This window comes from Megalobrama amblycephala, linkage group LG24, assembly GCF_018812025.1.
Source record: "Megalobrama amblycephala isolate DHTTF-2021 linkage group LG24, ASM1881202v1, whole genome shotgun sequence".
NCBI lineage: Eukaryota > Metazoa > Chordata > Actinopteri > Cypriniformes > Xenocyprididae > Megalobrama > Megalobrama amblycephala.
Genome location: NC_063067.1, coordinates 22,338,599 through 22,351,793, shown reverse-complemented (window position 1 = coordinate 22,351,793; position 13,195 = coordinate 22,338,599). Strand labels below are relative to the sequence as shown.

General features: G+C 38.7%; 1 protein-coding gene across 4 annotated transcripts; it reads left to right on the top strand.

Annotated features, from left to right (window-relative positions):
- The first annotated feature begins 2,975 nt into the window (after window positions 1-2,975).
- On the top strand, window positions 2,976-12,668 carry irf10 (interferon regulatory factor 10). Of its 4 annotated transcripts, none has more exons than XM_048178894.1 (9): window positions 2,976-3,099; window positions 3,237-3,414; window positions 3,713-3,902; window positions 4,060-4,136; window positions 4,273-4,303; window positions 4,415-4,516; window positions 5,076-5,462; window positions 5,555-5,673; window positions 12,301-12,668. In XM_048178894.1, the coding sequence occupies exons 2-9, from the start codon at window positions 3,241-3,243 to the stop codon at window positions 12,397-12,399; spliced, it is 1,179 nt and encodes a 392-aa protein (XP_048034851.1). In that variant the 5' UTR covers window positions 2,976-3,099; window positions 3,237-3,240; the 3' UTR covers window positions 12,400-12,668. The 4 variants fall into 4 exon arrangements, with proteins under 4 accessions (XP_048034851.1, XP_048034850.1, XP_048034852.1 ...); XM_048178893.1 differs by having other exon boundaries at window positions 4,273-4,318; window positions 12,301-12,667; XM_048178895.1 differs by having other exon boundaries at window positions 4,273-4,318; window positions 5,145-5,462; window positions 12,301-12,666.
- The last annotated feature ends 527 nt before the right edge of the window (window positions 12,669-13,195 follow it).

Below are 13,195 nucleotides of genomic sequence, written 5' to 3'. Positions count from 1 at the left end.
AACAACATGTTAGAGTGATACCTGTGCAGATGTTTAGTCTGAGGCTGCTCCATGCAGCCATAATTTATCATTAAATTGTTATGAGATAATTGTTATGATTTAGTTCTATATAAATATTGTATAAAAACTTAAGGCAATTTGTGATTATTTTTTTATTGATCGTCACCAAAATGGGGCCATTCAAAACCTTTATAAATTCCTCCTTCCTCTGGAAACTGTCTTCTAATGGCTGACACAACACATGCAGGTAAGGGCTTCCTGATGTGCCTGCCCAGAATGCCATAAGCCCAGCGGACAACTTGTCTGTATGCTGTGTAGTGGTATTGCCTGGAGATTTTGACAAAATATCAATACTGATTGTCTTACATTAATGGCATCAAAACAGTCATGACTTAATATATGCAATTTGTAAAGGAGAACCAAAATTATTCAGATAGTTTTAATGTTAAAATCTTTAATTTATTATTTATTTATAGATACAAGTATTTAGCTCAAAGTAATAAATGATCTCTGCCCTAAACATACTCATGTCTACTGGCCTGGAGAGGTCCATGCTCCTGTCTGAAGTGCATATAGGCTATCTGTAGCACATATGGGTTCAGACAGCAAGCCTCAAAGCCTGGGTGCAGAGTCAGGCACTGCACATCAAGTCTGGGGGTGACATTCTCCACCATGGCCCAGTATGCCTCCACCTCCCTGCAGCACTGACTTTCCTCAGCTGTGGCCATGGCCTCACATTTACCACACAAGCACCTATGAATCCAAAACCTGTATCAGAACTCTGTTTTTCTTTTATTTAATGCATATTTGTTAGAATGCACGTTTTGTTAACTTTTTTAAGTGTAATTACAATTGACTATGATGAAATTCCTAAAAAAAATATTTACTCAAAAATTGAAAATGTTTATCTCCCTCTATCTCGGTGATAAACCGCTATATCACGTAACGTTAGTGTGACATGCGCCTGATCTAGCTTTCCTATTGCCTGATACATAATAATCGTACAATATTGTGACCTAAGCACAGTGTTATATATCGTTATGTAACGTCTATATTGCATATCTATAAGCTAACGCTGGTCTCTTACCAAGACACCTGCCCTGTTCTCCACTGGTTCTCCTCACACCACAGCTCAATTTGTCTCCTCTGACCGTTGTTCTGTCTAACGTTAATCCTCTGTCCCTGCTCTCTTGGCCGCATAGCAGGCTCATAATTGTATGGCTGTGGTCCGTCATATGAGTGTTCATAAACATTTGCAATTTCGTCAGCGTCCAAACTGTCATTGCGATCCATTGTTTTCCTATTGTTTTAATCGAACAACGCTCCCTTGCTTTGCGTCACTTACGGTTTGCATATTTTTCAGATGCGGAAGTAAAATCGTCTCACAAAAATGTCTCCAGAAGCCACAATAGCGCATTTATAACTTTATTTTGAAAAAATTCTAGTTCCTACATTATTTTTCTATACATTGAGTCCGGGGTTCTATAACCTGCAATATGCACTTTAATGTCTTTTATCTTCAGTTGATTTAATCTAAGGCTGTGGCTGAAGTAAGTTGTAGTTCTTGTGTTTCTCTTTTCTTCACATGGTTCTTGTTAACAGCAGGTGTTCGTCATTAATGTTCAATCATCACTTAAGTAATTGCTTAATTATCTGATTAACTCTAATTATGCTTCAGTGTTACTTTAACACTATTTAGAGAGGGACAATGTACTCTGAGCAGAGTTGATTTAACTCTGGGGATTTTACTGTGTATATACATACAGTTAGGGTGATATTAAATGACTAAAACTCTGATATAATAATACTTATTGCCCATCTCTAAGTCATTCATTCCCTGTGCGACTTCTTGCAAAGGCACGTCCAAACTTCTTGTGTTTCGTTTGGTCACACCACAAGGTCTGTGGTCTAAAGCTTCCGCACCTGCCACTCTGAGCTCAACTGCTGATGTCTGAGATAAAACATGCCCTCCTCATTAGCATACAGACAAAGAAATGTACAAATAAATAAATGTGGAAATAATAATAGGCCTATATAAAATTGGACTACTTTAACACTTTTGCCACGAATTGTTTTTCATATCAGCGGGTTGAAGCGACCCCAAATAACATGATATTTATCTACTGGAATGTGAATTTTACCAAGGGATCCCCACCAAAAATGTGGATTTCACCCCCTGGAACGCGATTATTACCGGGGGAAATTTTCTCATTTCCCTCCTCATTAGTATACAGACAAAGAAATGTATAAAAATAAATAAATAAATAAATAAATGTATAAATAAATAAATGTGTAAATAAATACATAGGCCTAAAAAAATAAATAAATATGTAAGTAAATAAATGTATAAATAAATAAATAAATAAACGAAATAAATAAATAAATGTGGAATTATACATAAATAAGGAAATAAAAGTATAAATACCCTAAAAAATTATATATATTTACATTTCTTCGTATATTTATTTACGTATTTATTTATTTATTGTTTATACATATTGGACACATGAATAAATCTTAATTTATTCATGTCATCTAAATTTTTACATTAACATCTTGTTTTCTTTCTATATAAACTCACACGGCTAGCGCGAATCCGAGCACAAAGCAATCATGTGTACACGTAAACGCGGTGTCAATATGTAGCCTACAGAATAGATGCAAAAGATGGGAATAAATATCACACAAGGTAAAAACGACAATGTTTGTGGAATATTTAATGCTAAAATGTAGCTCACAGGCTATATCTGTAGTTCAGATAGTCCATGAACTGCACATTTCTGGTTCAAGCCTCTGTAGGAATCCTTTGTTTCGAGATCATTCTCGAAACGAACATTTGCAACATGAAAGAAAAGTGAGTTCTGCACGGGCTAATGCTTTTTCCAGAGCTTAGATTGTGGATTTGCTTTCTTAGGCGTACTCTTCTCAGAGTGCATAAAGTATTACTTGCGTGACAGTGTCTTGCCTCGTCTTATTACGTGAACGTGTCATTGTGCAGGGCAACATTCGTTACATGGGAAACCGAAAGTGTTTCACTTCATACTTTTACTTTCACTTTTAAAGCAACACACATGTCCGAATACATGAAATTATTCCACTGTGAGTTCATCAAAAATTTCTTTTTTTTTAAATGACCTTTGCACAAGTTTTATAGAAATGTTGGTGTGTTACTGAAGAACTGTTGTTTGGAAATATGACTGAAGTTGCAGAGATGATTTGATGGTGTTATGTTTTAGATTGATGGAAGACAGGTCGAGGCACATGCGACTGAGAGAATGGCTCATAGCGCAGATAGACAGCGGCAAATACGCTGGACTAAGCTGGGAAAATGAGGAGAAAACCATGTTCAGAATTCCCTGGAAACACGCCGCCAAACAGGACTACAGACAGAACCAGGACGCTGCGCTGTTTAAGGTAAACATAGCCTATATATTTTTTTTCTTCCGTTAAACCCACTTTCAAGGGTAGTAGTGCACTACATTTTAGTTGTCTGACAAAACGGACAAAACTTATAACGTCATTTAATTAAATATTTTATATCTGCACATAGCTTTTAATTTGTATTGTTGAAACTAGGCTAATCTTTAATTAAATGTAAATTGTCCCATTTAAATCCAGATTATAAAAAAAATGTACACAATTTACAAAAATAAATACAGCGGGTATACATGGATATATAGATAATATAGATTAAACACACTATGCATCTCAGGCATGGGCTATGTACAAGGGTAAATTTCAAGAGGGCAGGGACAAAGCAGATCCATCTACTTGGAAAACACGCCTGCGTTGTGCGCTCAACAAGAGCACAGATTTCCAGGAGGTTCCTGAGCGCAGTCAGCTGGATATCTCTGAGCCATACAAGGTCTACCGTATCCTGGACGACTCAGGAAGAGTGACAGGTATTATAAAAGATCTGCACTTGTGTTTCTCAAACCTCAGCCACCCAACACCCAAATCTCACTTCCTCATTTATGTATATATTTATATATATACACACACACAAACTATCATATTCAAAACTAGCTTAAAGTGCAAGCCACTCCTTCTGTCCTCTAGAATCTGCTGGAAACCCAGTGATATCACATGACAGCGACTGCAGCAAAGCCTTGAGAGATACACAACTGCCCATGCAGGTACTGTTCAGTGAAAACTGTGGAAATCCCCACACTCACTACACTGACTGTAAACTTGGATTATCTTTTTCTGCCTCCTACTGGACAGATTCCAGAGGTGTGTTACATAACAATAATAGTTTATTTTCACATCCAGGAGGACAGTCCACTTGGTGACTCAAACAAAGGTGCTGGATGGAGTGGTCAGTGTTTTAGTTTCAGAAAATAATAACTAACGACAAAAGGTTTCATTTTCACTTACATTGTACATTTGTGTGTGTGTGTGTGTGTGTGTGTAGTGAATGGCAGGTTGTATGCATGTCCCAGTACAGACACTAAAGCCTGCATTAGCTCCAATCTTCAATCTGTTCCCATATATCCATCTCACATCCCCCTATCAGGTGAGAGAATTTTTCAGCATGCACAAATTCGAATGTCTCTTTAGTTTATTAATGCTGGGTTCAAACTACATGATTTTGGCCTGATTCGCTTGACATACGGTGCCGTAGTGATTTGTAAACAACAGTGGGTGTTAGGGAGCAAGAATCGATTGTTTTATCTCATATAGTGTGTCATAGTGGACGACAACGGACGTTACGACAGAAAGACTAGCATGTTTATTTTTTTTCCAGTCCACCACAACGAGTTCCAACCATCACATCTGTGACACTGACCAATAGGAGCGCAGGAGCTCTTCTGTACACAGCTTTCAAACATGGCGAAAATCTGACACACTGACATTGTAACAGACAAAAATATTGTGTAGCCTGAACCCAGCATAAGTACTAACTTGAAACTTGGTGTCATTATGATTTTAAATATTTAATCACTCATTGAAAGAAAAAAAATGTAGACTGACTAAAATGGTATAGTATATAACATTTGGTGTAATTTTGATGTACAGTGAAAAGTATTTGTGCATTTGTCAGATGTAACGATAAGTCATGTGTGTATTTGTAGATTGCCGTCTGGAGGTGCGTTTGTTCTATCATGGTAACCTGGTGCAGAAGCTCATAACTGCATCTCCAGATGGCTGCTTCATTCTGCAAGGCTGTGCTCCGGTAGGGAACGAGCGTATCTACGGGCCTTGTGAAGCTGAGAAGGTTTTCTTCCCCCGTCCAGACACCATCCGCCTGCCCCCAGGCATCACTGAAGCCATGAGCCGTCTTCTGCCCCACCTGGAGAAAGGTGTGCTGGTGTGGGTAGCTCCAGATGGCGTGTTCATCAAACGCTTCTGCCAGGGCCGCGTGTACTGGGACGGCCCATTGGCAGAGCACAGACAGAAACCAAACAAACTAGAGAGAGAGAGGACCTGTAAACTCCTGGATATGACCATCTTCATGCAAGGTGAAGAAGAGGGAGGGCTTAGCCTGGGAAACCGGTCCTTTTTAGATACTTTCTTCAGCATGTCCTCAGACTGATTCCTGTTTTCTTGGCAGAGTTACAAAACCACCAGCAGGCCACTGGTCCCGAGCCACGATACACAGTGGACCTGTGCTTCGGAGAGGAGTTCCCTGACCCCAGCCAACCAAAGAACAAGAAGCTCATCACTGCAGAAGTGAGTATTCAGTGGCATTGGTCCTGAAGCATTGTTTGGTGCATTTTTGCATTTAGCAGTTCTACTGCAACAATTAGAGTTCAATTGACCGTTCAGACAGTACAGGAGGAACTGAAATATTGACCGTTTTAGAACTGTAACTGCATTTACTTGCACTGTGGCCATGATTTTTCCATGATTTTAAATATTTAAAATATTTAAGTATTTAATATGCTGCTGACTTTAGTTTTCAGTTAAGTTGGAGTGTATTTTCAGAGAGCCGTATACCTACCTTTTTTAAATCCTGACCTATTTTATTATTAACCTTCATTTAACCAGGCAAGTCACTTAAGATCAAGTTCCCTTTCAGTCAGTCACATTCAACATTACTTCAGAACTGAACTGACGAATTGGTATCTCGCCAGAGAGACCAATCACCTTCGAGTGTAAACTAAACGAAACTAAACGAGCCGATGGACGTTGGAATGCGAGATTTGCATCGCACACTCTGCCCCGCAAAAGGTCGTAGAGGCTTTCGTTCCTTTGAAGGAATGGGTTGTTCATATTCTCAACATACTGGCCCACTCGTGAGAGCAGTTGTGCAAACACAGGAACATGGTGCTTCAGCACCTCAGCCATCTGGGGGTCAACTTGGAAAAAAGTAAACTCTCCCCCGTGCAGAGGATCACTTTTCTCGGTATGGAGTTGGATTCGGTCAACCTGACAGCATGCCTCACGGAGGAACATGCTCAGTCGGTGCTGAACTGCTTGAACTCCCTGAAACTATTTCCCGGCGACCCCACTGAAACTATTTCAGAGTCTCCTGAGGGCATACGGCATCTGCAGCCACGGTAACGCCACTCGGATTGCTTCATATGAGGCCGCTTCAGTACTGGCTTTGCGGACGAGTCCTGAGGTGGGTGTGACAACGCGACATATACCAGGTGACAATCACCCTAGCCTGTCACCAAACCTTCAGCCCGTGGTCGGACTTTGCGTTTCAGCGGGCAGAAGTTCTCCTAGAACAAGTGTCCAGGCATGCAATCATCTCCACGGATGCCTCCACCGCAGGATGTGAAAATAAACTATAACATTCTGGGCGTGCTCAATCGTGCAGCCAACGAGCTCTCACGACAGCTCACGCTTCTAGGAGAATGGAGAATCCATCTGCAGGCGGTCCAGCTGATCTGTAGATGCTTCAGAGCCGCACAGGTAGACCTATTTGCACCTTAGGGATGCAAGTAGGTTAAATCCTCCTCACCCTAATGTCATACCCTCTTGGGACCTCGGTGCTAACAGCATTACAGAGAGCGCCCTTTGAGCTACTGCAGTCAGCTGAGCTGAAAATCTGTGCCCAAAGTTTCCACCACCCCTTACAGGGAGGGGCCAGGTGTTGAACTTGCAAGCACTGCCCCTGAAGGAGGCAAACCCATCCCTTGCTTTGCTCTGTCCCGTCCGTGCTTTGCACCTGTACGTGGACCGGACACAAAGCTCCAGGACCTCACACCAGCTCTTTGTCTGTTATGGAGGCCAGCAGAAGGGAAAGGCTCTAAACAGAGGTTGGCCCACTGGATAGTGGATGCCATTGTCTTGGCATACCAGTCCCAAGGCGAGCTGAGTCCCCTGGGGGTGATGGCTCACTCTACTAGGAGTGTTGCTTCCTCCTGGGCATTGGTGCACGGCGCCTCACTGACAGACATCTGTAGAGCTGTGGGCTGGGTGACACCCAACTCGTTTGCTAGATTTTATAGCCTTTGTGTAGAGCTAGTGTCCTCCCAGGTACTCGCCTCAAGTAGCCAGTAAACACCTGAGAGCTCGCTTGGTGTCTTGCTTGCTGTGCCATTCCCCTCTACGGACTGGATACGTGCGCTTATCTTGCTCCTTCAGTTGAGTTCCCCAGCTGGTGATCCCTGCTTGAAGTCAGATGTGTTGGAGACACCCGATGCCAGGCCTAACACTCGTAAATACTCGTAAGTCAGTGGTTGACCCTTGTGCTAGGCTAGGTGCCCATATGTTGTGATCCCTATGTGTATTCTTCCACGGTACGGCTCGCCTGTTGGCAAGCCTGTGTCTTTCCCTAAGGCAGACTCCGTTCTGCATTTCTACTCAATATTGATTTCACCCTAACTAGGCTGAGTCTACCACATAGACCTAACATATGTAGTATTGCCTTAATTGGCCAATCCATATGTGTGATTTCTGCATGATACCTCCATATAGGCAGGATGTGCTCTCCATAGCATTCCCTTTCCCAGTGTTATCTAAATTTCTTACTGTATGGGTTGGAAGGAACAGCAGTCATTGACCTTCTCTGTGGTAAGCCCTTCCCATCTTTCACCCCAACAGGTGCGCGAGGTTCAGGTGGCTTACACCAGGCACTGGAAGGGGCAGCAATAGTGGCGCTTTGATAGGCATCTCAATTTGTTAGTTCAGTTCTGCCGTAACGTTGATTGCGACTGACTGAAAGGTAACATCCCGTCCCATCGCCACAATTGCTGTACCACCGCTGAACGGTCAGTACACACCGTCTCGGCTCCACAGCAAAAACCTGAATGTGCGTTTACACATGCTCTTCCTTATAGGTCCACTTCATGGGGAAGATCTCACATTCCATTGTCTATTGGCTCGTTTAGTTTACACTCGAAAGTGTAAACTAAACTAATCTCTGGTGAGATCCCAATTTGTCGGTTTAGTTCTTTTTTTTCAGTGAACAAGGGTTATAGATGTAACTGAGACGTTCTTATTTTCAACAACATCTTTCACCTGAACCTTACAAATATCCTCATCAAACAGCAACACAGTCATTAGTACATGATATTGTATAATCATATTTATAATTATATAATGCAATGTAAGAGGTGCAGATGATCTGAAACACAGACAAATGTGTATGTTGGAGTTCAGCGCTCTCCAATGAGATATTCTGCTTAAATGAAAGTATCATTCTCTTGATTTGTGCTTATAGGTGAAAGTGCAATAATTCTGATGAAATGTAAAAATAAATTTCAAAAATAAATTATAATTTTGAGCAAAAATAATCATAATTATCAAAGTAACCATTATGCAGCATGGCAAAAATGTGACTAAGTTTTCATTTTTTAAAACTAGACTAGAATAGGCCAGATGTTTAGTTGACCAAAACAAAAATGGTACATGGTTGACTAAATATGATAAGAACTAAAAAGGACATTTGACTAAGACTAAAATTAAATTAGAAAAAATAGCTGATGAAATTAACACTATTTCAAAGCATATCATACATGAAATATTTATTTTACCTTATTTTGATCACCAAAAATGCACTTCGGTACTACTGTTTTCTCAATTAACATGAAATCAGTCATTGCATTTGAGTTATGCAGACAACATAAGGGACCTGTTTTGTCCCTTTGTTTTGTTTTTTTGTTTGGTTTTTTTTTTAGGGTGAAATGATCACTAAGGACTTTGTTGTAGAACATAACTTAAATGGTTAGTTCACCCAAAAATGAAAATTATGTCATTAATGACTTACCCTCATGTCGTTCCAAACCCGCAAGACCTCCATTCATCTTCGGAACACAGTTTAAGATATTTTAGATTTAGTCAGAGAGCTTTCTGTCCCTCCATTGAAAATGTATGTACGGTATACTGTCCATGTCCAGAAAGGTAATAAAAACATCATCAAAGTAGTCCATGTGACATCAGTGGGTTAGTTAGAATTTTTTGAAGCATCAAAAATACATTTTGGTCCAAAAATAACAAAAACTACGACTTTATTCAGCATTGTATTCTCTTCTGGAATCCTTTCCATTGAATTGATTCCATTGAATCCTTTCATCTGTCGGCGTTGGTAATGCACTTTTACGTCGCTGTGGTTGTTTTTGGCGATTAGGACATCCGTGACATGCACACTTACGCACCATTTTAAAAAATATAGTAATACCAAAATACAAACAATGTAGAATAGCTTGAATACAGCGTGCGTCTCTCTCTCAGACTGTAAACGAAGCTCGGGCACACCAGATAACACATCAGCAGTATCTTACGTCAGCAGCGTCACTGCGGAGTCGTGAACGCGGATTGACAACAGACCCGGAAGAGAATACAATGCTGAATAAAGTCGTAGTTTTTGTTATTTTTGGACCAAAATGTATTTTCGATGCTTCAAAAGGTCGCGGATGTCCTAATTGCCAAAAACAACCACGACGACGTAAAGGGTTAGTTCACCCAAAAGTGAAAATTGTGTCATCATTTACTTACCTTCAAATCATTCCAAACCCATGAGGTTGATCTTCAAAACACAAATTAAGATTTTTTTTTTTTTTTAATGAAGCCTAAAAGGTTTTTGTCCCTTCATTGAAAGTCCAGGTAACCAAAACTTAGAAGAGTTAAAAAGGTCATAAAGGCATCATAAAATGAATCCAGATTAAGCGGTTTAATCCCAGTCTTGTGAAGAGATTGTAATGGCCTTCTGTTTTGGTTTCATTTCCAATCTGTTCCCTGTGCTGCTTTTCCTGAGTTCTGTTTGCTAGTTAGTTTCTATGGTTTCTGATTGGATTTCATTCACCTGTTGTTCATTTATACCCGTAGTTGTTCCTGTTGTTCCATGTTGTCTTTGTATGTGGTTGTGTTATGCTTTATTCCTGGTAATTTCCTGCATGTTTCCATTTTGAATTGATTATTAAAGACTGTTTCTATTTATTCTTTATCATTGTGCGATCATTACAGCCACCAGCTGTGACAGAGATACCATCGCACAGATTTAATTTAGGCTTTTATTCACATATGAGCACATTACCTTTGGTAAACAAGGAAGTTAGAACAAACCGCATTGTTTTTCCTGCATCATGTGATACACATTTGAGCTTCTGTGTTTACCAAATGTGATCAGCTCTATGTATGTGTCTTTATTAGTGCTTTCAATAGATTAAAAAAACAATTAACTAATTAATCACCCTTTTTTTTTTATTAATCGTGATTAATCACAATTAAAAACGTTGGAGTTTTTAATATTTTTATATTGTAATAATTTCACAGTTACTCCCCAAATTGTTGAAACAAATTAAATAAATAAAAAAATATTTAACTGAACTTAAAACAATCTTCAGATAAACCCATTATAATAAATGTCATATTTAACTCATTCCTACCTGTCTAACAGATAGGAAATATACAGAAACTGAATAAAGTTATCAAACACTTTACAGTCTTCACTGCAGAAATGATAAATAAATATAGATTAATCCTTATTAAAGTTACAATTTTCTCTGTTAACTTTGATTAACATTAATAACAGCAAATAGCAACTGGTTTATTAGGCTACTGTCACTTTAAGAGCTGCCGCTGCCGAACATACCTGAACATGAACATGCGGAACATGACACAATAGGCATTTTGACAAGAACTGTAGCAGAAGAATTCTTCACATTCTTGTCTTCATGTAAAGTGGGAAATGGTTGCGTTCTTGCATATCATCCATGTTTGAGCCTATAATGTTTAAACATCCGTGTTCTCTTTTCACAGATATGAGTGCAATACTTTTTTACAGCATCTCTTCCTGTGACCTGCAACACAATAAAACAAGTTAGTTTATCATAGAAAAGGCCATTACAAGTCTATGAACTTACATAAAACTGGATAGCTTAAATGCATTTACCGGATTCAGTGGTACAGCACTCGTCCCGTCACTGCCTTCTCTCCTCCATTTGGTCACATGGTGTGCAAAGGTTCAAGTGATAGTAGTGAAAGTAGTTCGCTAAGACATTTTACACCCTGTTTACACCTGTATTTAGCATCGTCCACTTGTGATCTGATTGACCAAAATGCATCTTAATACCAGGTGTAAATGGGGCATAAGTGCTTTTACATTCCCATCGTGCATTGCCTCAAGAAACTGTCAATCGCCAATTCCGTTAAAAGGTGAAGCTGCCACCTTTAACAACAATACAATATAATTATGTATATATTTTAATGTATTTTTGCAGATCCATTATCTCCAAAGTCATCTTCAGTATGCTGAGGCTCATGGGTACTGTAGTATTTGGTACCATTAGAGTCAACAGAATTTTTTTTCCCTCCAGAAATTAAACTGAAATATTTAGAAGTGACCATTTCCAAAACATTTGGACACCCATTACTTTCTACAGTCTCATAATGACTGAACATAATCATACGTCTTTATTATTAGAACTTAATTATAGGAAATGTTCTTATCATTATGAAGTCAGTATTATGAGTATCTTTAACATAATACTATCTTTTACTTATGTGATACAAAGTCATTATAATAAGATATGGTCTATTTATTCTGAGACAATTTATTTTTTCTTTTCTTTTTTTCCCCCAAGTGGTAGAGCTGTGGTCCTTTAAAACTTTATAATTTTAAGCCATTTAACTAATTCATACATATATGTCTACAAATTACTTTTTCATCAATTTTATAGACTTACTTAATTATACAATATAAACACAATATAAAGTGTCCTGCTATTGAAGTTTAACCCTTCCCTAACCGTGATCATAAAATCTAGATTATTTTTGTTGTTGTTGTTGTTGTTCCAATGTAAATCATGCACTTTTGTAAAAGCAGCAGTTCTTTGACTACCAGCAGAGGGCATTGTGGAATAATCATACAGGACATGAATATTTTCTTTCTTTCTCTGTGTGTAGGTGATTCCTCTGTTTGCTGTAGAGTGTCTCCGCAGGCATAATGCACCTAATAATGTGGAGATGAAGCAATCACCCCCACACAGGAAAACCAATGATTAGACACACCTTAATCAGAACAGCGCACATTTCATCATCCCTGTGTTTGATTTCTCCAAATAATAATAATTATAATAAAAATGATAATAATAATAAACATTTATATTTCTGTAACTAACAGCAGTAGAATAAAATGTATGTTCACATTTTCTTCTCTCATTATCAAGCTTTATTCTAATCTATATTTTTTTACTAATAATCATGATTCTGATGCAATTAGATTATGATTTCTTTATTTTTTGTAAAATTATGTTTGGAAAATTAAATTAAAATAAAGAGTTTGGTTAGTCTTCTGTATCATTTGGTTATTTCAGAAGGAAAACTCATATGACTCATGTTAAAAAAACATAGCTTGCAGTGAAGAGAATTTATGTTGCATTACATATGGTTAATGTTTAATGCAGAGCCGTGCAGTCAAAATCTTCAGAGAAGAGGTTAGAAGGATAAATAGCTGTTTATGAATGTAAAATGTCTGCAGAGTTTTAGAGATCAAATTGCACAACATAAACGAAAGAATAGATTCTGAACTGCTGAAACGAGTCGTCAGCAATTCCAGTCTCACTTCCGTAACTCACAAATCATAACAGTAACAGTGTGACAAATTTGCATAATGCTCATCTATGGTCTTCATTGGCTGCAGGCAAATGCCATCCATTTTCAGTGGATGAGGACCTTGCACTGGAATTGATACAGAAAAATCGACGCCATTGTTACTGTTCGTATTACTGTGTATCAAGTGTTGAGTAAGGGCTGCAATTCAGATATGTTTCTGAAACGCACTGTAAGCCATCTGGCCAAT